This window comes from Oncorhynchus kisutch, linkage group LG29 (genome assembly GCF_002021735.2).
Source record: "Oncorhynchus kisutch isolate 150728-3 linkage group LG29, Okis_V2, whole genome shotgun sequence".
NCBI lineage: Eukaryota > Metazoa > Chordata > Actinopteri > Salmoniformes > Salmonidae > Oncorhynchus > Oncorhynchus kisutch.
In genome coordinates, this window is record NC_034202.2 from 42,383,064 (window position 1) to 42,410,687 (window position 27,624).

The following is a 27,624-nucleotide window of genomic DNA, read 5'->3' on the forward strand; positions in this document are numbered from 1 at the left end:
AGATAGATGGGGAGCACAAAAATCACATATGGTGTCCAGGGCACACCTGGGACCTGAGGGGGGTCTATAACAGGCTGCAACAGTGAGAGACTTATTTTTGGAGAGATGGATTTTTAAAAGTAGAAGCTCGAATTGTTTGGGCACAGACCTGCGTCCTATCTCTGAAATAAACTAAAGTAAAACATTAAATAAAAAGTAATAAAATAACAATAACGAGGCTATATACAGGGTGTACCAGTACCGAGTCAGGATGCGGGGGTACAGGTTAGTCGAGGTAATTTGTACATGTAGGTAGGGGTAAAGTGACTATGCGTAGATAATATACAGCGAGTAGCAGCAGTTTAAAAACAAAGGGGGGTCAATGTAAATAGTCCGGGTGCCCATTTGAAAAATTGTTCAGCAGGCTTGTGGGGGTAGAAGCTGATAAGGAGCCTTTTGGACCTAGACGTGGCGCTCTGGTACTGTTTCCCGTGCTGTAGCAGAAATAACAGTCTATGACTTGGGTGACTGTGATATTTGTTTCAGTAAGATTGGATTTTTGTATAAATATAATTGAAACCACCTTGAAAATTGAGCCTTGAAAATTGAGGTGGTGGTTGCAGCTGCAGAGAGGTATTTGGGTGTGTGAGACTTGACATCAGAAGATTTGCACGGAGTGTCCTATCCTTTCAGGCCTGAGGTTTTTTTTGTCAACCTTTATTTAACAAGGCAAGTCTCGGCAGGGTAGCCTAGTGGTTAGAGGGTTGGACTAGTAACCGGAAGGTTGCAAGTTCAAATCCCTGAGCTGACAAGGTACAAATCTGTTGTTCTGCCCCTGAACAGGCAGTTAACCCACTGTTCCTAGGCCGTCATTGCAAATAAGAATTTGTTCTTAACTGACTTGCCTAGTTAAATAAAGGTAAACATTTTAAAAGAAAGAATCATGTCTTATTTACAATGACGGGGAACAGTGGGTTAACTGCCTTGTTCAAGGGCAGAACTACATACTTTTACATTGTCATCTCTGGGATTCGATCCAGCAACCCAACTCTCTAACCACTAGGCTACCTGCCGCCCCAGGACCAAATATATTTAAATAGTGGAGTAGTGTGGTGGGTTTTTAGTGGTAGGGTGTTTGTTTATTTATTAATACATTTATTATTATTATTATTATTTCAAGCAAAGAATAAGGGAGTTATACTCCAGTCTAGTAGGTGGCGGTAATGCAATATTTATTGGATGCTAAAAGCCTTTAAACCTTATCGAAGAAGAAGATTTGACGACTTGCACATGCGCAGTTCGGCGTGAGAAAACAGACCCGCTGACGTGTTCCTACGCATGAGCTTAGCTAGCTAACTTTGCCATGACATCGCCTACAAGTGTTTTGGGGACTTCTATTGGAGAATCAGTTTTAGCTTCATACTGTACCGTCTTTGGAGGTGTCTATCGATGGTACAAACTCTGTGATTGTTACCTCTGCCTTTTCTCTTCTACTTCCGTAAACATACCGTTTACAGGAAGTGACACTATAGTAAATACCACCGGAACGGAAGTCCATGTAGCGCGCCAAATTTGTTGTCCAGTTGCGTTTGAGTTTACTTCGCTTTCAAGATTTTTAGATAATATATATATTTTAATATAAATGCTGATAAGGAACCAGGACTGCTGAAAGACTCAAGGTAAACAACACACGGTCATGTGGCCAACACAGACTATTTTGCGCTTGCTTGACAGGAATTGGGGAGAGCTATTAAAGCCAACGTCAGTAAGGTTTAGACAAAGTGTGGTTTTGTTAACAAAGTAACGTTAACTTGACGAGCTAACGTTTTTGGCAACGCGTATTTTAGCTACCTGGCGTGAATTACAATTCTTGTCGATATTGTATAGTTTAATACTTCGGTTAGATTTAATGACTTGCCGCGTTTCCGTTCTCATCGGTACTAGGAAATTCTGGCATTTCCTACTTGCTAATTGGTTGTAGTTATAGGAGATTCTGGTTCACCGTATAACGTTACATGTCATAGCGAACAAAACTGAATGATTTTGCTTCCTATTGTAGTTAGTCATGTTAACGTTTGTTTTGGGGACTGGTTGGCTATGCAGCTAGTGACGTTGGCGCAGGTTTGGGCAAACTAGCTAGCCAGTAGCGTTGGCTTGGTTTAGCTATCTGTCTCTCTAGTTAATTAAAAGCACTAGAACATTATTTACAGCCACGGGCTTGGATGGTATACTTATTGGAAATAGTGTGGATAGTCAGTATGCAGTATACTTATTGGTCATAGTATGGGTATAGTATGCCAAACGTTCCTGGATGTCTTACTAAATTCGCCAAAATACGAAGTATACAAACAGTGGACGCTATTTCTGCACTTTTAGGGCCCATTTTTTTGGTCACATACATGGTTAGCAGATGTTATTGTGAGTGTAGCGAACATGTTATGTTGGCTGACAATTTGTTAGTTATAGTATCATTTTGAACCGCATATAATTACTGCAGTAAGTACCGGTGATAAGTAAGCTAGCTAGCTACCTAACTACATTTGATTGGTTTGATTATTCACATCATTCTTAGACTAGGTAAGTGGTGGTGTAGTGGTCGTGCGTTTCAATGGACATTGTTAATTCACGCAGAATAACTGATGCATTTCCAAACGCTCAACACCCGTTGAAAATAACCAGTACCAGTAAACTTCAGCAAAAAAAAGCGTCATTAAATTGTTGCCAGCAGCACAGTTAGTCACCAACGCTCTGGATAACATGACAACAGCCTAACCAGCTCTGCTGGGGCGAGTAAAATGGTCAGTGAGGTTCTCTCATTTGTGTCTGGAAGTAGCTAGCCAGCGTTGGCCAGTTAGCTTGGATGCTTGACTGCCGTTGGGAAGTCAAACCTGCTCATCGGCCAGAGCGTCCAGTGTGCGGACGGAACGCTCTGACAACGCCCTGAATTTACGAACACACCCAAAATCGTATGTCTAGCCAGTCATTTGTTATGCTATGGTTAGGGTTAGCAGGAGGTTGCATAGCAACCGCATCATCTTCCAGTAGACAGGTGAAGCGCTTGTACACTCAACTGAAAGGATACCGTTCAGATACAGTATACTAAAATGAACTAATAGTATGTAGTATACAGTATGTTAGAATGGGTATTAAAACACAGCTCATGACTTGCTACCAAACATACTTTCTAACGTGTGTGCGCACATGCAGCATGGCGGTACCTTTTGTGCAGGACTGGGACCTGATCCAGACGCTGGGAGAAGGAGCGTATGGAGAGTAAGTACACACACATTGTATGGTTGAGAGGGACGAGGCAAATAAGTCTGGCTGCACAACCGATTGGCAAACGTACTTCAAATGTAGAAATCATGTGACTAAACTGAATAAAAAGAACTACACTATGAAACAGATAAAGAATGATAGTAAAAAGCTTTGGAGCACCTTAAATGAAATTTTGGGCAAAAAGGCAAACTCCGCTCCATCATTAATTTAATCGGATGGCTCATTCATCACAAAACCCTCTGATATTGGCAATTACTTCAATAATTTTTTCATTGGCAAGATTAGCAAACTTAGGCATGGGATGCCAGCAACAACAGCTGACAGACAGTACACTACTGGTCAAAGGTTTTAGAACACCTACTCATTCAAGGGTTTTTCTTTTAGTTTTTACTATTTTCTATATTGTAGAATAATAGTGAAGACATCAAAACTGTGAAATAACACACATGGAATGATGTAGTAACCAAAAAGTGCTAAACAAATCAAAAATATATTTCATATTTGAGATTCTTCCAATAGCCACCCTTTGCCTTGATGAGAGTGTGTACACTCTTGGCATTCTCTGAATCAGCTTCATGAGGTAGTCACCTGGAATGCATTTCAATTAACAGGTCTGCATTAAGTTAATTAGTGGAATTTTTTTCCTTCTTAATTTGTTTGAGCCAATCAGTTGTTGTGACAAGATAGGGTGTGGTCTTTTTACCAGAGAGCTATTTGGTAAAAGACCAAGCCCATATTATGTCAAGAACAGCTCAAATAAGCAAAGAGAAATGACAGTCCATCATTACTTTAAGAAATTAATGTCAGTCAATGTGGAACATTTCAAGAACTTTGAACGTTTCTTCAAGTGCAGTCGCAACAACCTTCAAGCTCTATGATGAAACTGGGTCTCATGAGGACCGCCACAGGAAAGGAAGACCCAGAGTTACCTCTGCTGCAGAGGATAAGTTCATTACAGTTAACTGGCTCTCATGAGGACCGCCACAGGAATGGAAGACCCGGAGTTACCTCTGCTGCAGAGGGCAAGTTCATTTGTTACCAGCCTCAGAAATTGCAGCCCAAATAAATACTTCAGAGTTCAAGTAACAGACACATCTCAACATCAACTGTTCAGAGGACACTGTGTGAATCAGGCCTTCATGGTCAAATTGCTGCAAATAAACAACTACTAAAGGACACCAATAAGAAGAGACTAGCTTGGGCCATGAACATTTTTACTTTGGTCTGGAGTCCAAATTTGAGATCTTTGGTTCCAACCACCATGTCTTTGTCAGGTGAGGTGTGGGTGAATGGACGATCTCCGCAGATGTATTTTCCACCGTAAAGACTGGAGGAAGAGGTGTTATGGTGTGGGGGTGCTTTGCTGGTGTCACTGCCAGTGATTTATTTAGAATTCAAGGCACACTTAACCAGAATGGCTACCACAGCATGCCACGTTACGCCATCTGGTTTGGACTTAGTGACCGCAGAGTGACCTGGACCGCAGAGTGACTCTTAGTGACCGCAGAGTGACTTTGGACTCTGCGACCGCAGAGTGAAGGAAAAGCAGCCAACAAGTGCTCAGCATATGTTGGAACTTCTTCAAGATAGTTGGAAAAGCATTCCAGGTGATGCTTGTTGAGAGAATGCCAAGAGTGTGCAAAGCTGTCAAGGCAAGGGGTGGCTATTTGAAGAATCTCATATAATATTTTGATTTCACACTTTTTTTTGTTACTACATGATTCCATATGTGTTATTTCATACTTTTGATGTCTTTACTATTATTCTACAGTGTAGAAAATATAAAAAATAAAGAAAAACCCTTGAATGAGTAGGTGTGTCCAAACTCTTGAGACACACACACACACAGGCATTTGGCCAAGGTGTATGTAAACCTCTGACTTCATATATATAATTTATTTCAAACACAGGGTGTGTCTATGGAAAAAAACTTTGTCCAATTGATTGGTTGAATGAAGACTGCTTTTTGTTGTTGTCAGACTGCCCTAACCAACTTGAATGCTAGGTGTCTTTCTGCAGACTATCAACAGTAGCCAGCATGTTGCTAATATGTTCACTATTGAAGTTCTCAGCCAGTAGATTGATTATTTTTGCTTCGGACCGCTTACATGTGCTTTTAATTAAGGCATCGCCTCATGTACTGCTCGAAGTTGAGTTTCGGGAGTGTGGTCGTGCTTGAATGGCCCATCATATTGCTCAAATGCTAATCGCATGACATTTCTGTGTGTAGTCTTCAATGGTAGACTTCACAGGTAAATGTTGAACTGGAATGCAAAAATGTGTTGACGTTACTGGCCCCGGGCTAGCGGGCAATTAATGTTGGACACTGGATGCTAGCTAGCAGCAGGCAGGCTTCAAGCTAAATCACCGGAGAGCGATATGTAGAGATGTTGTTTATTTCTTCCATCCATCTCCCTGTCTATCAATCTGTCTGCCCCAGGTTCCTAGTGTGTCTGTGTCTGCCCCAGGTTCCTAGTGTGTCTGTGTCTGCCCCCCGTGTTTCCCAGGGTGTCTGCCCCCCGTGTTTCCCAGGGTGTCTGCCCCCCGTGTTTCCCAGGGTGTCTGCCCCCCGTGTTTCCCAGGGTGTCTGCCCCCCGTGTTTCCCAGGGTGTCTGCCCCCCGTGTTTCCCAGGGTGTCTGCCCCCCGTGTTTCCCAGGGTGTCTGCCCCCCGTGTTTCCCAGGGTGTCTGCCCCCCGTGTTTCCCAGGGTGTCTGCCCCCCGTGTTTCCCAGGGTGTCTGCCCCCCGTGTTTCCCAGGGTGTCTGCCCCCCGTGTTTCCCAGGGTGTCTGCCCCCCGTGTTTCCCAGGGTCGTCTGCCCCCCGTGTTTCCCAGGGTCGTCTGCCCCCCCGTGTTTCCCAGGGTCGTCTGCCCCCCCGTGTTTCCCAGTGTCGTCTGCCCCCCCGTGTTTCCCAGTGTCGTCTGCCCCCCCGTGTTTCCCAGTGTCGTCTGCCCCCCCGTGTTTCCCAGTGTCGTCTGCCCCCCCGTGTTTCCCAGTGGCGTCTGCCCCCCCGTGTTTCCCAGTGGCGTCTGCCCCCCCGTGTTTCCCAGTGGCGTCTGCCCCCCCGTGTTTCCCAGTGGCGTCTGCCCCCCCGTGTTTCCCAGTGGCGTCTGCCCCCCCGTGTTTCCCAGTGGCGTCTGCCCCCCCGTGTTTCCCAGTGGCGTCTGCCCCCCCGTGTTTCCCAGTGGCGTCTGCCCCCCCGTGTTTCCCAGTGGCGTCTGCCCCCCCGTGTTTCCCAGTGGCGTCTGCCCCCCCGTGTTTCCCAGTGGCGTCTGCCCCCCCGTGTTTCCCAGTGGCGTCTGCCCCCCCGTGTTTCCCAGTGGCGTCTGCCCCCCCGTGTTTCCCAGTGGCGTCTGCCCCCCCGTGTTTCCCAGTGTCGTCTGCCCCCCCGTGTTTCCCAGTGTCGTCTGCCCCCCCGTGTTTCCCAGTGTCGTCTGCCCCCCCGTGTTTCCCAGTGTCGTCTGCCCCCCCGTGTTTCCCAGTGTCGTCTGCCCCCCCGTGTTTCCCAGTGTCGTCTGCCCCCCCGTGTTTCCCAGTGTCGTCTGCCCCCCCGTGTTTCCCAGTGTCGTCTGCCCCCCCGTGTTTCCCAGTGTCGTCTGCCCCCCCGTGTTTCCCAGTGTCGTCGGCCCCCCCGTGTTTCCCAGTGTCGTCGGCCCCCCCGTGTTTCCCAGTGTCGTGTTTCCAACTGTGTTCGTCCGCTGCCCCGTGTTTCCCAGGTAGACAATGCTCGCCAATGGTAAGATAATTTTGGAATATTGATGAGCTCATTTTGTCAGAAACACCTACAGCCTCGTGATCACTATGGAGCACATCAGCAAGATGCCACCTCTTCAAGGACCAAGTGTTCAGTTTGAGATTTAGCCTATGACTGTGGTGGATAGACCTTAATCGCCCTCTAGTGGTCATACTTAATAGGACCATGTTCTGCATTGTGAATTTCTGAATTTATTTTTTTCATTTGTCACTTTCCTAGTGTGTGTGATACTCATGGTGTGTATGTCTCAGGGTGAGGCTGCTGGTGAACAGACAGACAGGAGAGGCTGTAGCGGTGAAGGTTATTGATACGTCTCAGGGGAAGGAGTGTTCTGAGAACGTCAAGAAAGAGATCTGCATAAACAAGGTACTTATCTGACTGTCTGGTCAAAGTAGCCAACCTTTGCCTTGATGACAGCTTTGCACACTTATGACCTTCCATGAGCGTGGTATTTAATTTTGAACTCAAATAAATGAGCCCAATCACTCCTCCATGACAACACAATCATAAACAGAGTAAGGGTGAATCCAAGTCCTTAAGGTTTTTATTTATTTAACTAGGCAAGTCAGTTAAGAACAAATTCTTATTTACAATGGCGGCCTACCAGGGAACAGTGGGTTAACTGCCTTGTCCAGGGGCAGGTCATATTTTTACCTTGTCAGCTCGGGGATTTGATCCAGCAACCTTTCGGTTACTGGCCCAATGCTCTAACCACTAGGCTACACCATTACTTTGACATAATGGTGTTTTTTTTTGCTTTCTCATGGATTTCTTGGTTGTGTGTTTTGTTACAGGTTCTGTCCCACCCTAATGTAGTGCGTTTCTTCGGCCACCGGAGGGAGGGGCCGACTGTCTATCTGTTCCTGGAGTACTGCAGCGGTGGAGAGCTATTCGACAGGATTGGTGAGATGACAGAGCCAGCAGCCAATCACAACAATGAGATTGGTAGATTGAATCCTATCACAGGCTGGGGGTCATCTAAAACTTAAACTCTACTTCTCTCTCTCTCAGAGCCTGATTTGGGGATGCCAGAGAGAGAAGCTCACAGGTTTTTCCAGCAGTTGATGGCAGCTGTGGTGAGTGACCGTTATCTAGGATGGTTAGAGGTCGGGGTTAAAGGGTCTACACACGTTAGGGAGTTGTTGCAATGTCCTTTTTGTCAATACGCTCCGGCATTACGTGCTACCTGAAAAGTGAAACGTGCCATAACATTCCTTGCGGAGCTGTGAGGGTAGTGTTGTCGCTTGGTTCCTTGATCTATATGCTATTCATTATAGTAGCAGATACAATCTCAGGAGGACGGTCACGTGCGCTAGCAAGGCAGAGGTCCCGAGTTCACACCAGGTACTCTGAATCGGGAGGAAGTGGTACTCCCGAAGCAATCAGCATGATGTCCTTTACATAGGCCTAGCTATTCTTTAAATATGCAGGGGCACTAGAGGTCGGGGGCACTAGAGTAGACTTGCAGTCTTGATCATCCATGGTCTTCTGTAGCTCAGTTGGTAGAGCATGGCGCTTGGGGTTTGATTCCCGGGACCACCCATATGTAAAATGTCATTTTAGATAAAAGCATCTGCTAAATGGCATATAATAGATTTAATCTCTCTCTCTTCCCCCACGCGCGCGCTCTCGCTCTCGCTCTCGCTCGCTCTCTTTCCCGTGCTCCCTCTCCCCCGCTCTCTCTCTCTAGGAATATCTCCACAGTGTAGGTATCACCCACAGAGACATCAAGCCTGAGAACATTCTCCTGGATGATAAAGGTGTGTGTTTTGACTGAGTGTGTGCTAGTTATGCTCATTTTACTTTGACATAATGGTGTATACTGTGTTCTGCTACTTGTTTGTGTAGATAACCTGAAGTTGTCAGACTTCGGTCTAGCTACGATGTTCCGTCACCGTGGGCGAGAGCGGCGTCTGAACAGGCTGTGTGGAACGCTTCCGTACGTCGCGCCTGAGCTGCTCAGCAAATTAGAGTTCAACGCTCAACCAGCTGACGTCTGGGCCTGTGGCATCGTCCTCACCGCCATGTTGGCTGGAGGTAAGGCTGGTGTGTGTAAACTCAAATACCACAAGGTAACAAAGTTTACTCAATCGTATTCTTACAATACATGGTTGCCATTGCACTCAGGCCAGATTCATTGGCAACGAGACTCCTGCGCAGCCACACTAACAGAGTCATGGCACCGTAATAACAGAAATATAGGGACACTTAAAATATGGACTTAACAGTTTGTGTGACGTTGTCATTGGAAAGTTGCTCTGGAACCTTTGTGTGTGTGTGACTGTGTTGCTATGGTTACAGAGTTGCCGTGGGACCAGCCCAGCGAGAGCTGCCAGGAATATTCTGATTGGCTGCAGAAGAAGACCTACCTCTCCCCCTGGAAGAAGATTAAACACACACCCCTCAGTAAGACCCCCCCCCCCCCCCCTCCCAGTAATTGTGTGTATGTAAACTAGAGGTTGACCGATTATGATTTTTCAACACCGATACCGATTATTGGAGGACAAATAAAGCCGATACCGATTAATCGGCCGAATTTTTTTTATTTATTTTTTAAATTTTCCGTTTTTTTCTTCTTCTTTTTTTACATGTATTTGTAATAATGACAATTACAACAATACTGAATGAACACTTGTTTTAACTTACCTGGTTAATATTGCCTGCTCACCTGGATTTCTTTTAGCTAAATATGCAGGTTTAAAAATATATACTTCTGTGTATTGATTTTAAGAAAGGCATTGGTGTTTATGGTTAGGTACACGTTGGAGCAACGACAATCCTTTTTCGAGTGCGCACTGCATCGATTATATGCAACGCAGGACACGCTAGATAAACTAGTAATATCATCAACCATGTGTAGTTATAACTAGCGATTATGATTGATTTAAGTTTATGCTAGCTAGCAACTTACCTTGGCTTCTTACTGCATTACTGTTAACCGTAAGGTTGCAAGATTGAATCCCTGAGCTGACAAGGTAAAAATCTGTCGTTCGGCCACTGAACAAGGCAGTTAACCCACCGTTCCTAGGCCGTCATTGAAAATAAGAAAGTTAAGAACACAGACTTGCCTACTTAAATAAAGATTAAATAAAGGTGTAAAAAAAAAAGACAGATTTCCAATTGTTATGAAAACTTGAAAATTCGGCCATTCCGATTAATCGGTCGACCTCTAGTGTAGACATTTGTTAATGTTGTAAATTACTATTGTAGCTGGAAACTTTTTTTTTTAATGGAATATCTGCATAGGTGTACAGAGGCTGATTTATTAGCAACTATCACTCCTGTGTTCCAGTGGCATGTTGTTAGCTAATCCAAGTTTATCATTTTAAAAGGCTTATTGATCATCAGAACCCTTTTGCAATTATGTTAACACAGCTCAAAACTGTTCTGGCCTTTTAACTAGTTGAGTATCTGGAGCATCAGATACAGTCCCTGCAGGAGGCCTTTTGGTAGGCCGTCATTGTAAATAAGTATTTGTTCTTAACTGACTTGCCTACTTAAATAAAAACACCCCCGCTAAACACCAGTCTCAACGTCAACAGTGAAGAGGCGACTCCGGTATGCTGCCCTTCTAGGCAGAGTTGCATAGAAAAAGCCATATCTCAGACTGGCCAATAAAAAGATTAAGATGTGCAAGAGAACACACACTGAACAGAGGAATTCTGCCTCGAAGGCCAGAATCCCGGAGTCGCCTCTTCACTGTTGATGTTGAGACTGTTGTTTTGCGGGTACTAATTAATGAAGCTGCCTGTTGAGGACTTGTGAGGCGTCTGTTTCTCAACCTAGACACTAATGTACTTGTCCTCTTGCTCAGTTGTGCTCCGGGGCCTCCCACTCTTTCTATTCTGGTTAGAGCCTGTTTGTGCTGTTCTGTACACAGCGTTGTATGAGATCTTCAGTGTCTACACTGTATTTCTGATCAATTTGATGTTATTTTAATGGAAAAAATTGCTTTTCTTTCAAAAACAAGGACATTTCTAATTGACCCAAAACTTGAGTGCGTGACACACACACCAATCGATAGAACCGTGGAGTTTAGACACATACATGTACGTCTAACCTCCACGGTTCTATGTGTCTAACCTCCACGGTTCTATGTGTCTAAACTCCACGGTTTTATATATATACTTTTATTTCTTGATGTGGGTTTAGGCCTCCTATCTAAACTACTCCAGGCCTTGCCAGAAGAGAGGCTGTCTATCTCTGATCTCAAGACCGACCCATGGTTCAGTCAGACCTTCACACCCTTAGCCTCTCACAACAAACTGCTACTCTCTGACAGACTACTACTACACAGGAACAACAGGTGGGTTATTTTACAACTGTTATTATTTGTGTGTGTAGTGGTGTTTGTCTAATGTTGCCACCAGGCGGCAGGAAACCTAGCGCATTGGGCCAAATCAAATCAAATCAAATTTATTTATATAGCCCTTCGTACATCAGCTGATATCTCAAAGTGCTGTACAGAAACCCAGCCTAAAACCCCAAACAGCAAGCAATGCAGGTGTAGAAGCACGGTGGCTAGGAAAAACTCCCTAGAAAGGCCAATATCTAGGAAGAAACCTAGAGAGGAACCAGGCTATGTGGGGTGGCCAGTCCTCTTCTGGCTGTGCCAGGTGGAGATTATAACAGAACATGGCCAAGATGTTCAAATGTTCATAAATGACCAGCATGGTCGAATAATAATAAGGCAGAACAGTTGAAACTGGAGCAGCAGCACAGTCAGGTGGAAGTTGAAACTGGAGCAGCAGCATGGCCAGGTGGACTGGGGACAGCAAGGAGTCATCATGTCAGGTAGTCCTGGAGCATGGTCCTAGGGCTCAGGTCAGTTGAAACTGGAACAGCAGCATGGCCAGGTGGACTGGGGACAGCAAGGAGTCATCATGTCAGGTAGTCCTGGGGCATGGTCCTAGGGCTCAGGTCCTCCGAGAGAGAGAAAGAAAGAGAGAAGGAGAGAATTAGAGAACGCACACAGTCACTGAACAGTTGCTAGTTCGAATCCCAGAGCAAACAATGTAGAATTTGCCAATGTGCCCTTGAGCAAGACACTTAACCCTCGCCGTTGATAGTGGCAGACCGTGGCTGTGACCCCACTCTCCAAGGGTGTCTGGGGAGTTGGGAGCAGCGGATTAATGGTGTGTGTGTGTGTGTGTGTGTAGTGATAGGGTGCAGTTCTCCAGCTCCCAGCCAGACCCAGCGCTCGGTGTGTGGGAGGGAAGTGTGTGTGTCGGAGTGCAAGACCAGGTCAGCTTCTCTCAGCCGGCCAGACCAGACAACATGTTGCTGGGGAGTCAACTACTGGGCACGCCTGGAGCCAGCCAGGTACCACACACACACACTGTATACGTACACACTAGTGTTGCACGGTATACTGAACTTTGGTACTTTTTATATTCGAGAACATGGAAAAACAGTTCTGTACTAGAATTTAGATACTTCTGTCAAAATGTCTTACGTCGTATACTGATTGAGAGGATCAAATCAAATGTTGTTTGTCACATGCACCGACTACCACAAGTGTAGACCTTACCTTGAAATACTTACAAGCCCTTAACCAACAATGCAGTTCAAGAAATAGTTAAGAAAAATTTTACCAAATAAACTAAAGTATTTTTTAAATAAAATGACAATGAGGCTATATAGAGTTGTCCGTTTAGGTAGGGGTAAAGTGACTGCATAGATAATAAACAGCGAGTAGCAGCAGTATAAAAACAAAGGGGGGGTTTCAATGTAAATAGTCAGGGTGATCGTTTTATTAATTGTTCTGCAGTCTTATGGCTTGGGGGTAGAAGCTGTTAACCTTCAACCCTGCAGGCGCGACACAACGCAGAAATATGCCTTACCTTTGACGAGCTTCTTCTGTTGGCACTCCAATATGTCCCATAAACATCACAAATGGTCCTTTTTGTTCGATTAATTCCGTTGATATATATCCAAAATGTCAATTTATTTGGCACGTTTGATCCAGAAAAACACCAGTTCCAACTTGCGCGACGTGACTACAAAATATCTCAAAAGTTACCTGTAAGCATTGTCCAAACATTTCAAACTACTTTTGTAATACAACTTTAGGTATTTTTTAACGTAAATAATCGATCAAATTGAAGACGGGATGTACTGCCTTCAATACCGGAGGAAAACAAAGTGGAGCGTGCTTTCAGGTCATGTGCCTCTAATAAAGAGTGCACTTCCCTCGAGCCTCATTCTGAACAGTGTTTTATTTTTTATTTTTTATTTCACCTTTATTTAACCAGGTAGGCTAGTTGAGAACACCTTTATTTAACCAGGTAGGCTAGTTGAGAACACCTTTATTTAACCAGGTAGGCTAGTTGAGAACAAGTTCTCATTTGCAACTGCGACCTGGCCAAGATAAAGCATAGCAGTGTGAGCAGACAACAAAGAGTTACACATGGAGTAAACAATTAACAAGTCAATAACACAGTAGAAACCAAAGGGGGAGTCTATATACAATGTGTGCAAAAGGCATGAGGAGGTAGGCAAATAATTACAATTTTGCAGATTAACACTGGAGTGATGAATGATCAGATGGTCATGTACAGGTAGAGATATTGGTGTGCAAAAGAGCAGAAAAGTAAATAAATAAAAACAGTATGGGGATGAGGTAGGTGAGAAAGGGTGGGCTAATCTGAAAACAAGACTCCCTAAATTTTATCAGCATATCGATTGCGCAACCAGGGGTGGAAAGACCCTGGATCATTGTTACTCTAACTTCCGCGACGCATATAAGGCCCTGCCCCGCCCCCCTTTCGGAAAAGCTGACCACGACTCCATTTTGTTGATCCCTGCCTACAGACAGAAACTAAAACAAGAAGCTCCCACGCTGAGGTCTGTCCAACGCTGGTCCGACCAAGCTGACTCCACACTCCAAGACTGCTTCCATCACGTGGACTGGGAGATGTTTCGTATTGCGTCAGCCAACAACATTGACGAATACGCTGATTCGGTGTGCGAGTTCATTAGAACGTGCGTTGAAGATGTCGTTCCCATAGCAACGATTAAAACATTCCCCAACCAGAAACCGTGGATTGATGGCAGCATTCGTGTGGAACTGAAGGCGCGAACCACTGCTTTTAATCAGGGCAAGGTGTCTGGTAACATGACTGAATACAAACAGTGCAGCTATTCCCTCCGCAAGGCTATCAAACAAGCTAAGCGCCAGTACAGAGACAAAGTAGAATCTCAATTCAACGGCTCAGACACAAGAGGCATGTGGCAGGGTCTACAGTCAATCACGGACTACAGGAAGAAACCCAGCCCAGTCACGGACCAGGATGTCTTGCTCCCAGGCAGACTAAACAACTTTTTTGCCCGCTTTGAGGACAATACAGTGCCACTGACACGGCCTGCAACGAAAACATGCGGTCTCTCCTTCACTGCAGCCGAAGTGAGTAAGACATTTAAACGTGTTAACCCTCGCAAGGCTGCAGGCCCAGACGGCATCCCCAGCCGCGCCCTCAGAGCATGCGCAGACCAGCTGGCCGGTGTGTTTACTGACATATTCAACCAATCCCTATACCAGTTTGCTGTTCCCACATGCTTCAAGAGGGCCACCATTGTTCCTGTTCCCAAGAAAGCTAAGGTAACTGAGCTAAACGACTACCGCCCCGTAGCACTCACATCCGTCATCATGAAGTGCTTTGAGAGACTAGTCAAGGACCATATCACCTCCACCCTACCTGACACCCTTGACCCACTCCAATTTGCTTACCACCCAAATAGGTCCACAGACGATGCAATCTCAACCACACTGCACACTGCCCTAACCCATCTGGACAAGAGGAATACCTATGTGAGAATGCTGTTCATCGACTACAGCTCGGCATTCAACACCATAGTACCCTCCAAGCTCGTCATCAAGCTCGAGACCCTGGGTCTCGACCCCGCCCTGTGCAACTGGGTACTGGACTTCCTGACGGGCCGCCCCCAGGTGGTGAGGGTAGGCAACAACATCTCCTCCCCGCTGATCCTCAACACTGGGGCCCCACAAGGGTGCGTTCTGAGCCCTCTCCTGTACTCCCTGTTCACCCACGACTGCGTGGCCACGCACGCCTCCAACTCAATCATCAAGTTTGCGGACGACACAACAGTGGTAGGCTTGATTACCAACAACGACGAGACGGCCTACAGGGAGGAGGTGAGGGCCCTCGGAGTGTGGTGTCAGGAAAATAACCTCACACTCAACGTCAACAAAACTAAGGAGATGATTGTGGACTTCAGGAAACAGCAGAGGGAACACCCCCCCCATCCACATCGATGGAACAGTAGTGGAGAGGGTAGCAAGTTTTAAGTTCCTCGGCATACACATCACAGACAAACTGAATTGGTCCACTCACACAGACAGCATCGTGAGGAAGGCGCAGCAGCGCCTCTTCAACCTCAGGAGGCTGAAGAAATTCGGCTTGTCACCAAAAGCACTCACAAACTTCTACAGATGCACAATCGAGAGCATCCTGGCGGGCTGTATCACCGCCTGGTATGGCAACTGCACCGCCCTCAACCGTAAGGCTCTCCAGAGGGTAGTGAGGTCTGCACAACGCATCACCGGGGGCAAACTACCTGCCCTCCAGGACACCTACACCACCCGATGCTACAGGAAGGCCATAAAGATCATCAAGGACATCAACCACCCGAGCCACTGCCTGTTCACCCCGCTGTCATCCAGAAGGCGAGGTCAGTACAGGTGCATCAAAGCTGGGACCGAGAGACTGAAAAACAGCTTCTATCTCAAGGCCATCAGACTGTTAAACAGCCACCACTAACATTGAGTGGCTACTGCCAACACACTGTCAATGCCACTGACTCTACTTCAGCCACTTTAATCATGGGAATTGATGGGAAATGATGTAAATATATCACTAGCCACTTTAAACAATGCTACCTTATATAATGTTACTTACCCTACATTATTCATCTCATATGCATACGTAGATACTGTACTCTATATCATCGACTGCATCCTTATGTAATACATGTATCACTAGCCACTTTAACTATGCCACTTGGTTTACATACTCATCTCATATGTATATACTGTACTCGATATCATCTACTGTATCTTGCCTATGCTGCTCTGTACCATCACTCATTCATATATCCTTATGTACATATTCTTTATCCCCGTACATTGTGTATAAGACAGTAGTTTTTTTTGGAATTGTTAGTTAGATTACTTGTTCGTTATTACTGCATTGTCGGAACTAGAAGCACAAGCATTTCGCTACACTCGCATTAACATCTGCTAACCATGTGTATGTGACAAATAAATTTGATTTGATTTACCAATAGACTATGTACAGCTGCAGCGATCGGTTAGCCGCTCAGATAGCTGATGTTTGAAGTTGGTGAGGGAGATAAAAGTCTCCAACTTCAGCGATTTTTGCAATTCGTTCCAGTCACAGGCAGCAGAGTACTGGAACGAAAGGCGGCCAAATGAGTGTTACTTAATTTCTCAAAGGAAAAACCTCATCCAATTTCGAAAGACTGTTGACATCCAGTGGAAGCGATAGGAACTGCAGGAAAGTCAATTAGAAATCTGGATTCCCAATGAAGACCTATTGAAAAGAGTGACCTCAAAACAAAACAAAATTCTGAACGCTTTGTCCTCGGGGTTTCGCCTGCCAAATCAGTTTTTAGAAACTTCAGTGTTTTCTATCCAAATGCATATTATTAGTAGATATCTTATCTTCTGGGTCTGAGTAGCAGGCTGTTTACTTTGGACACACTTTTAATCCGGACGTGAAAATACTGCCCGTGTCCCAAAGAAGTTAAGGAGCCTTTTGGAACCGGACTTGGTGCTCTGCGGTAGCAGAGAGAACAGGCTGTAACTTGGGTGACTGGAGTCTTTTGACAATTTTTGGGGCCTTCTTCTGACACAGCCTAGTATATAGGTCCTAGATGTCAGGAAGCTTGGCCATAGTGATCTACTGGGCTGTATGCGCTACCCTCTGTATGCCGAGCAGTTGCCATACCAGGCGGTGATGCAAACGGTTGGGATGCTCTCGATGGTGCAACTGTAGAACTTTTTGAGGATCTGGGGACCCATGCCAAATCTTTGCATTCTCCCGAGGAGGGAAAAGGTTTTGTCGTGGCCTCTTCATGACTGTCTTGGTTTGTTTGGACCATGATAGTTTGTTGGTGATGTGGACACCGAGGAACTTGAAACTCTCGACCCGCTCCACTTCAGCCCCATCGATGTGAATGGGGGCGTGTTCGGCCCTCCTTTTCCTGTAGTCCAAGATCTGCTCCTTTGTCTTGCTCACATTGAGGGAGATGTTGTTCTCCTGGCACCACAATGCCAGGTCTCTGACCGCCTGCCTATAGGCTGTCTTGTTGTCTGATCTGGCCTACCACTGTTGTGTCGTCAGCAAACTTAATGATGGTGTTGGAGTCGTGTTTGGCTACGCAGTCTTGGGTGAACAGGGAGGACAGGAGGGGACTAAGCACACACACCTGAAGGGCCCCAGTGTTGAGCATCAGTGTAGCAGATGTGTTGTTGCCTACCCTTACCACGTGGGGGCGGCCAGTCAGGAAGTCCTGGATCCTGTTGCAGAGGGAGGTGTTTAGTCCCAGGGTCTTTAGCTTAGTGATGAGCCTTGTGGGCAATACGGTGTTGAAAACTGAGCTGTAGTCCATGAACAGCATTCTCACATATCTGTTCCTTTTGTCCAGGTGGGAAAGGGCCGTGTGCAGTGCGATCAAGATTGCGCAAACTGTTGGGTGCTAAGCCTTTCAAAGCACTTCATGGCTCATGTAGGCAGGTTACCTTGGCTTTCTTGGGCCCAGGGACTATGGTGGTCTGCTTGAAACATGTAGGTATTATAGACTCGGCCAGGGAGAGGTTGCAAATATCAGTGAAGACACTTGCCAGTTGGTCTGCGCATGCTTTGAGTACACGTCCTGGTAATCCATCTGGCCCCACGGCCTTGTGAATGTTGACCTGTTTAAAGGTCTTGCACACATCGGCTGCCGATAGCGTTATCACAGTCATCCGGAACAGCTGGTGCTCCCGTGCATGCTTCAGTGTTGCTTGCCTCAAAGCGAGCATGAAACTAACTTAGCTCATCTGGTAGGCTCTCGTCACTGGGCAGCTCGCGGTTGGGTTTCCCTTTGTAGTCCCTAATAGTTGGCAAGCCCTGCCACGTCCGACGAGCGCCGGAGCCGGTGAAGTACAATTCAATCTTAGTCCTGTATTGATGCTTTGCCTGTTTGATGGTTTGTCTGATGGCATAGATTTCTTATTAGCTTCTGGATTTGTGTCCCGCTCCTTGAAAGCTGCATTTCAAGTCTTTAGCTCGGTGCAAATGTTGCCTGTAATCAATGGCTTCTGGTTGGGATATGTACGTACAGTCACTGGGGACGATGCCGTCGATGCACTTATTGATGAAGCCGGTGACCTGAAGTGTAATCCAGTTTGCTAGCAAAACCGTCCAATAGGGTAGCATCCACGGCCTCTGACAACTTCCATATTGAACGTGTCACTGGTACTTCCTGCTTTAGTTTTTGCTTATAAACAGGATTTGGGAGGATGGAATTATGGTCAGATTTGCCAAATGGAGGGCAAGGGAGAGCATTCGATGCATCACTGTGTGTAGTAGAGGTGTTCTAGAGTTATTTGTATTTTTTTTTGGGGGGGGGGGGTAAAACAGATTTAATTTTCCATGCATTTAAAGTCCCCGTCCACTAGGAGCGCCGCTTCTGTATGACCATTTTCTTGTTTGCTTATGGTCTTATACAGTAAGTTGAGTGCGGTCTTAGTGCAGCATCAGTTTGTGGTGTTAAGTTGACAGCTTTGAAAAATATAGATAGTGTAAGAGTAAATAACTCAGACACTGGAGAAGCTTAACCAAGTTTTATTCTTCCCAAAGGATCCTTACAGCTGTAATTCAGACAACAAAATATTTCACACAAGCACTGATATTTAACCCTTTTTCCTAGGCTGAGTCTCCTCCTGCACAACCGAACAGCCAATGCATCCCTGTTGCTAGACAGAACCTTAGTGAGATCTGTTCTTCGTCACTTCATCTGACTTGACCTCTACCCCAAAGTGCTCATACTCCCCAACTCAAGGCTGTCATGGTTATTGATACCAGACTGTCTATTCTCCTCCCCGAGGATCTCTGATGGCTAACAATGACATATCCTGACATAATGTAAACATTATACATTACCCTCTCCCTCAGTGACATTGTTGATTTCTAAGATGTCTACCTGTCTCCCCTTATCAATGCCTGCCACATGTAATCGCTTCCCTGCACTCAACACATTCCAAGCCAGAAGTTTACATACACCTTAGCCAAATGCATTTGAACTGCATTTTTCACAATTCCTGACATTTAATCCTAGTACAAATGCCCTGTCTTAGGTCAGTTAGGATCATCACTTTATTTTAATAATGTGAAATGTCAGAATAATTGTAGAGTGATTTATTTCAGCTTTTATTTCTTTCATCACATTCCCAATGGGTCAGAAGTTTACATACACTCAATTAGTATTTGGTAGCATTGCCTTTAAATTGTTTAACTTGGGTCAAAAGTTTCGGGTTGCCTTCCACAAGCTTCCCACAATAAGTTGGGTGAATTTTGGCCCATTCCTCCTGACAGAGCTGGTGTAACTGAGTCAGGTTTGTAGGCTTCCTTGCTTGCACACGCTTTTTCAGTTCTGCCCACATTTTCTATGGGATTGAGGTCAAGGCTTTGTGATGGCCACTCCAATACCTTGACTTTGTTGTCCTTAAGCCAATTTGCCACAACTTTGAAGTATGCTTGGGGTCATTGTCCATTTGTAAGACCCATTTGCGACTAAGCTTTAACTTCCTGACTGATGTCTTGAGTTGTTGCTTTAATATATCTGCATAATTTTCCTTCCTGATGCCATCTATTTTGTGAAGTGCACCAGTCCCTCCTACAGCAAAGCACCCCCACATCATGCTGCCACTCCTGTGCTTCACGGTTGGGATGGTGTTCTTCGGCTTGCAAGCCTCCCCCTTTTCCCTCCAAACATAACAATGGTCATTATGGCCAAACAGTTATATTTTTGTTTCATCAGACCAGAGGACATTTCTCCAAAAAGTATGATCTTTGTCCCCATGTGCAGTTGCAAACTGCAGTCTGGCTTTTTTATGGCTGTTTTGGAGCAGTGGCTTCTTCCTTGCTGAGCGGCCTTTCAGGTTATGTCGATATAGGACTCATTTTACTGTGGATATAGATACTTTTGTCCCCGTTTTCTCCACGCGTCTCCTTCCTGAGCGGTATGATGGTGTGTCCCATGGTGTTTATACTTGCGTACTATTGTTTGTACAGATGAACCTGGTACCTTCAGGCGTTTGGAAATTGCTCTCAAGGATGAACCAGACATGTGGAGGTCTACAATTTTTTTTTCTGATGTCTTGGCTGACTTCTTTTGATTATCCCTTGATGTCAAAGAGGCACTGCGTTTGAAGGTAGGCCTTGAAATACATCCACAAGTACACCTCCAATTGACTCAGGCTAATTGACATCATTTATCAGAAGCTTCTAAAGCCATGACATCATTTTCTGGAATTTTCCAAGCAGTTTAAAGGCACAGTCAACTTAGTGTATGTAAACGTCTGACCCACTGGAATTGTGATACAGTGAATTATAAGTTAAATAATCTGTCTAAACAATTGTTAAAAGATTTACTTGTCATGCACAAAGTAGATGTGTTAACCGACTTGCCAAAACTATAGTTTGTTAACAATAAATTTGTGGAGTGGTTGAAAAACTAGTTTTAATGACTCCAACCTAAGTGAATGTGAAATTCTGACTTCCATTGTACCTTCCTCCTATAACCCTTAACTACTGGTGTAGACCCTCCAACCTTAGCACTCCATCAGTGACATGAATAAGTAACATTTCATATTCTCAGAACCCAACACCGGTTAGTCTCACGATACCACAACGATACCATCATGATACTAAAACGAAACCACAACAATACCAAAGTGATACCAAAACGAAATATACTCAATACCAAATCAATTCCTACTCGATACCAAAACCATCTCGATACCGGAATGATACCCGATACCAAGACAAATAAAGAAGGCGTATTAGCCAAAGTCACAGCGTAGGACTTGATCCAGACAGATCTGTAGAGTTCAATATCATTACCTTTGACATTACTTGAATGTATGCATTTAATTAATCAATCATACAATTAATTTTGTTTTTACTCATCTCTTTCCCTTCATTTGGAATAAGAAATCTCTTTTTATATATATATATATATATTTATTTATTTATTATTTTTTATTTCTATAAATAAATATAAAAGTGCCGCTGTCCCACGTGTCAAAAATGCACCTTGACTAACCGGTGCCCCCTATATATAGCCTCGCTATTGTTATTTTACTGCTGCTCTTTAATTATTTGCTACTTTTATTTATTATTTTTTTTTTTCAACTGTTGGTTAAGGGCTTTCACTGTTTGTATTTGGTGCATGTGACAAATTACTCGAGCAAAGATGAGCTTGACTGGTAGAGGCGTGAGCCAGGGGGGAGAAAGTGAATTAACATTTTTGGTGACAATCCGCTTTGAAATCAGCAATATTTTGGGTTTGTGATACCGTGTGTATCATAACAAGGTACTAGGGTATGTGAATTGATGTTAGCTTCAGCTGTATACTAGCAAAGGAAGTTAGCCCACAAAGCTGGAAGCTATAGTTGTCTTCTTGCATTGTAAAGTGTTGTAACAGTAATGAACAGTTTAACATGTCTATGTGCATTATTCAAATGTGTTAACTTCTGTGCAGCATGAATGGAGATAAAGCCCAGACTCCCAGTGAGTTCAGTGGTTCCTCAGGACAGACTAGAGCCAGTATGAGAGGGGATCTAACATGATGTGGTCCAGACTCCCAGTGGGACAGACGAGCCAGAATGAGAGGGATCTAACATGATACGGCCCAGACTCCAAGTGACTTCAGTGGTTCCTCGGGACAGGCTAGAGCTAGCTGAGCAGGCACGGCGCTCTGGCGCTTTAAGGAGACATGGGCTGTGTTGAAAGACAGACCTGATCCTCAATCAGGGGAGATGTGAAGCACATTTTGACAGAGGTACCAAAAGTAACACGGCACTCCTAGTTGCGGGGGACTTTAATGCAGGCAAACTTAAATCTGTTTTACCTAATGTCTTACAGCATATCACATGTGCAACCAGAGGGGGGAAAAACTAGACAAATTTTACTCCAAACACAGAGAAGTGTACAAAACTTCCTCGCCCTCCATTTGGCAAATCTGGCCGTATTTCTATCCTCCGGTATCCTGTTACCGAGCAAAAACAAAAGCAGGACGTACCAGTGACTCGCTCAATACGGAAGTGATCAGATGATGCGGATACTACTATACACGACTGTTTTGCTAGCACAGATTGGATGAATCCCAGAACATATTCCAATGACATTGAGGTGTATACCGCCTCTGTCACCGGCTTTATCAATATCTGCATTGATGACGTTGTCCCTACTGTGACCGTACTTACATTTCCCAACCAGAAGTCATGGATTACAGGCAACACCCGCACCGAGCTAAAGGCTAGAGCGTCCGCTTTCAAGGAGTGGGTCACTAATCTGGGCGCTCATAAGAAATCCCGCTATGCCCTCAGACGAGCCATCAAACAGGCAAAGTGTCAATACAGGACTAAGATTGAATCGTACTACACCGGCTCTGACGCTCGTCGGATGTGGCAGGGCATAAACTTTTACGGACTACAAAGGGAAACTCAGCCATGAACTTCCCAGTGACGAGAGCCTGCCAGATGAGTTAAATGCCTTTTTATGCTTGCTTTTAAGCAAGAAACACTGAAGCATGCATGAGCGCACCAGCTGTCCCGGATGACTGTGATCACGTTCTCTGTAGCCGATATGAGCAAGACCTTTTTAAACAGGCCAACATTCACAAAGCCGCAGGGTCAGACAGATTATCAGGACGTGCACTCAAAGCATGTGCGGACCACCTGGAAAGTGTTCTCACTGACATTTTCAACCTGTCTGTAATACCTAATATGGGACTTAACATGAAATCATTTGTGTGTTTTTATGTTCGGGTATTATTGCTGGTTTTAAACATATCTCCTTGTCTCTTGCTCGTGTGTGTGTGTGTAGACCCCGTGGCAGCGGCTGGTTCGGAGGATGACGAGGTTCTTTACGACTCTGGACTCTTCAGCTTCCTGCTCCGCTCTGAGGGACACCTGTATCGACCTGGGCCACACCTTCAAACACACCTGCACCAACCAGGTACACACGCACACACCCTTTCAGACATACCTGCACCAACCATTTTTACATTACACACCAGGTACACCCACACACCTTTTTAAAGACACCTGCACCAACCAGGTACTCACCCACTTTCAAATACACCTGCACCAAATACTAGTTTTGTCTGACTCAGCACAGCTATAAATTTTAAAAATGTGTTGGTAGCATTGGTGCTCCCAGTTCACAGAAGTTATGAGAACAATAAGAGTTCGGAGCACCAGAAAATATTTGAGGGATGCAGCCTATATTGATTCTAGCTACTTTTGAAACATCTGTATCTAACCCTGTAAAGACATTCTTTATAAACGCTAAAATGTTGGTTTATGAATGTAAAATGCGGCCCGCCAATGGAGATGCATCCAACTGCAGTGCCAATTTGCAATAGAAATAAAAATAAATGTAGAGCCGGTAATATGGGTTACAACTGCGAGTGTAGCGAAATGCTTGTGCTTCTAGTTCTGACTGTCCAGCAATATCTGACATGTAATCTAACAATTCCACATCAACTACCTAATACACACAAACAAGTAAATGAATGGAATAAGAATATAATGGATGAGCAATGACAGAGCAGCATAGGCATGATGCAATAGATGGTATAAAGTATATACATGTGAGATGAGTAATGCAAGATATGTAAACATTATTAAAGTGACTAGTGATCCATTTATTAAAGTGGCCAATGATTCGAGTCAGTATGTAGGCAGCAGCCATGGTGTTGGTGATGGCTGTTTAACAGGCCTTGAGATAGAAGCTGTTTGCCGCCTTCACCACACTGTCTGTGTGGGTGGACCATTTCAGTTTGTCTGTGATGTGAACGCCGAGGAACTTTAACTTTCCACCTCTTCCACTGCTGTCTGTCAATGTGGATAGGGGGGTGCTCCTTCTGCTGTTTCCTGAAGACCACGATCATCTCCTTTGTTTTTTGTTGACGTTGAGTGAGGTTTGTTAATGATAATGACATGGTGGTTATACAAGGCTACTATACAGAACCTACTAATGACAACGACATTACTAATTATTTTAATGATCATCATAATTGTAATAACAATTAGAAGGAGATCAAGAAAAAGGAAGTTACATGAGCAAGCGCAGCGTGCATATGTGCAAACAGGTGGTGGTAGATTACGATATGTTTTTTTTCCCCGTTTGGAACAGTGTAAACACTAAGTAATACCAGGCTGTTTTAATGAAGAAAAACATGTGAAGCCTTTTACAGCATAGCAAATATTAAAAACATCTGCATCTGTGAAATTGCTCTGTCTGACATTTTGCCGTTGCATGAGGCTTGATGTTCACTGAATCAGTGGCCCCCACAATGGATTAGGCCACTGAAACAGGTGCAAATCAGATAAGTGTTTTGTGCCCCATGAATTATTTTGTATTTTCTTTATACGACTGCTCGACTGAAGATATCTCGGTCGACCAACAGCCTAAACAATCGACCAGTCGACTGAATGGGGTCCTCCCTATGTTCAACATAGGAAGGCCAAGCTCAGGAAGTAGCTCTTTCAGTAGTTTAGTTGGAATAGGGTCCAGTAGGCAGCTGCAAGATTTAGAGGCCGTGACTATTTTTGTGAATGTGTCGAAATACTGGATAAAAAAATCTTGGAGTGTCACCATTGATTCTAGGTCCTGGCAGTTCTGTGCTGAATCAGGACAACTGAGTTTTGGAGAAATATGCAGATTCAAAGCGGAGTCTGTAATTTGCTTTCTAATGATCATAATCTTTTTGTCAAAGAAGTTCATGAATTCATCACTGCTGAAGTGAAGGCCATCCTCACTTGGGTAATGCTGCTTTTAAGTTAGCGTTGAGACTGTCAAAAATACATTTTTTGGTTTGTTTTTTTATTCTCAATCAGGTCTGAAAAGTAGGCTGATCGAGCAGCAGTGAGGGCAATTCAACATTGTACGCAAAGCTTGTTTTTTTAATTTGATTTAATCTTTATTTAACTAGGCAAGTCGGTTAAGAACAAATTCTTATTTACAATGACGGCCTACCAAAAGGCTTCTTGCTGGGGCTAGGATTAAAAATATAGGACAAAACACACATCACAACCAACTAGACACCACAACAAAGCAAGGCATCACCACATGACAACACAGCATGGTAGCAACACAACATGACAACAACATGGTAACAACACCTCATGGTAGCAGCACAAAACATGGTACAAGCATTATTGGGCACAGACAACAGAATGAAGGGCAAGAAGATGGAGACAACAAAACATCACACGAAGCAGCTGCAACCGTCAGTAAGAGTCTTGAGTCTTTGAAGGAAGATATTGTCCCTTAACTGACCTGACTTTTAGTTTTCCCGAGCGTCTACCATAAATGAAAACATATTTCCTAATGTGCTTTCGCATGACTCCATTAAATAGGCAGAATAACTAGCTAATTTATTCTAAATGTTGTGACAGTGATTTAAAGATGCATTATGCAGAAATCACTCCACCATTTTCTGGTTGCATGTTAAATGACATGTTGGCCATGTGGCCCCGCCCTAGTTCATATCCCACCAGGTATATGACATGTGGCCCCGCCCTAGTTCATATCCCACCAGGTATATGACATGTGGCCCCGCCCTAGTTCATATCCCACCAGGTATATGACATGTGGCCCCGCCCTAGTTCATATCCCACCAGGTATATGACATGTGGCCCCGCCCTAGTTCATATCCCACCAGGTATATGACATGTGGCCCCGCCCTAGTTCATATCCCACCAGGTATATGACATGTGGCCCCGCCCTAGTTCATATCCCACCAGGTATATGACATGTGGCCCCGCCCTAGTTCATATCCCACCAGGTATATGACATGTGGCCCCGCCCTAGTTCATATCCCACCAGGTATATGACATGTGGCCCCGCCCTAGTTCATATCCCACCAGTCACACACCTTTAACCCTTGTTGCGTGTCTTGTTTCCCAGGTAACAGTCAGTACTCTGGATAGACGGAACAATAAGTTGATATTTAAGGTTCATCTGATGGAGCTGGACGAGAGAGTTTTACTGGACTTCAGACTATCCAAGGTAGGGGATACTGACGTGTGTGTGTAATACAACTGTGAATGTACTCTAACTATATCTGCCGATCTTTGCAGTATCCTGCATCACTTCATGGATACAGATAGTGTGTGTGTGTTACAGGGCGATGGTCTGGAGTTTAAGCGTCTCTTCCTGAAGATCAAACAGAAGCTAAGTGACATCATCAGTACCCAGAGAATACCACTTCCTGTCACATGATCAGTTGCCATCTACATCATGGAACACACACACCAGAAGACATCAGGCGTGTGTTTTACTATCCTCATGCGTACCGGAAATCCCCAAAATTCCCCACCAGGATAATTCTCATTCGCGGGGACATTTCCCAGGTCCCTGTGAGGATAGCTTAAAATGGTCTAGGGAAAAGGATTTTGAATGAAATACATTTCAGGTCCCCACAAGGATAGTATCACGTATGGTGTGTGTAGTTGCAGTAGCTGCTACAGCTGGGACCATAAACAAATGATCCTCACTGACCATACTGATCACTAATCACAGGCATTTAGTTGAATTGATTCATTATGATAAGTAGCCTTTACTAGAGAAATGTCAAGTTTGAAATGAAAGAAGTGTGTTAATATGGGTGATTGTCAATGGGACAATTGATAACTACAACCATCAAACTAGTAGTTTAAATGAGAATTAAAAAAGATGGTGGTGCACAATGTTATGAATGTTTCTGGACTTTATTATTACATCAATTCAGGAAATGTCTCGGTAAAGGTCTCTGTCTCTCTCGGTATAGGTCTGTCTCTCTCGGTAAAGGTCTCTGTCTCTCTCGGTAAAGGTCTGTCTCTCTCGGTATAGGTCTCTGTCTCTCTCGGTATAGGTCTCTGTCTCTCTCGGTATAGGTCTCTGTCTCTCTCGGTAAAGGTCTGTCTCTCTCGGTAAAGGTCTGTCTCTCTCGGTAAAGGTCTGTCTCTCTCGGTATAGGTCTGTCTCTCTCGGTATAGGTCTGTCTCTCTCGGTATAGGTCTGTCTCTCTCGGTATAGGTCTGTCTCTCTCGGTATAGGTCTGTCTCTCTCGGTAAAGGTCTCTGTCTCTCTCGGTATAGGTCTGTCTCTCTCGGTATAGGTCTGTCTCTCTCGGTATAGGTCTGTCTCTCTCGGTATAGGTCTGTCTCTCTCGGTATAGGTCTGTCTCTCTCGGTATAGGTCTGTCTCTCTCGGTATAGGTCTGTCTCTCTCGGTATAGGTCTGTCTCTCTCGGTATAGGTCTCTGTCTCTCTCGGTATAGGTCTGTCTCTCTCGGTATAGGTCTCTGTCTCTC

General features: G+C 44.7%; 1 protein-coding gene across 2 annotated transcripts; it reads left to right on the forward strand.

Annotated features, from left to right (window-relative positions):
* The first annotated feature begins 1,265 nt into the window (after positions 1-1,265).
* Positions 1,266-27,024, forward strand: chek1 (checkpoint kinase 1). 2 transcript variants are annotated; one of them, XM_020473635.2, is made up of 13 exons: positions 1,266-1,658; positions 3,187-3,252; positions 7,263-7,377; positions 7,806-7,914; positions 8,023-8,087; positions 8,702-8,771; positions 8,860-9,048; positions 9,313-9,417; positions 11,164-11,317; positions 12,171-12,333; positions 23,148-23,279; positions 26,238-26,339; positions 26,457-27,024. In XM_020473635.2, exons 2-13 carry the CDS (start codon positions 3,188-3,190, stop codon positions 26,550-26,552), a joined length of 1,365 nt encoding a protein of 454 aa, XP_020329224.1. In that variant the 5' UTR covers positions 1,266-1,658; position 3,187; the 3' UTR covers positions 26,553-27,024. The 2 variants fall into 2 exon arrangements, with proteins under 2 accessions (XP_020329224.1, XP_031665249.1); XM_031809389.1 differs by lacking the exon at positions 1,266-1,658 and adding an exon at positions 1,733-2,945.
* Positions 27,025-27,624: the final 600 nt, after the last annotated feature.

Bases quoted from the DNA above. Each gene is read 5' to 3' on its own strand.
- chek1 (XM_020473635.2), top strand. From the start codon at position 3,188: ATGGCGGTACCTTTTGTGCAGGACTGGGACCTGATCCAGACGCTGGGA. The intron at 3,253-7,262 runs GTAAGTACACAC...TGTATGTCTCAG, and splicing joins GGAGAAGGAGCGTATGGAGA to GGTGAGGCTGCTGGTGAACA. The intron at 8,772-8,859 runs GTGTGTGTTTTG...TTGTTTGTGTAG, and splicing joins CATTCTCCTGGATGATAAAG to ATAACCTGAAGTTGTCAGAC.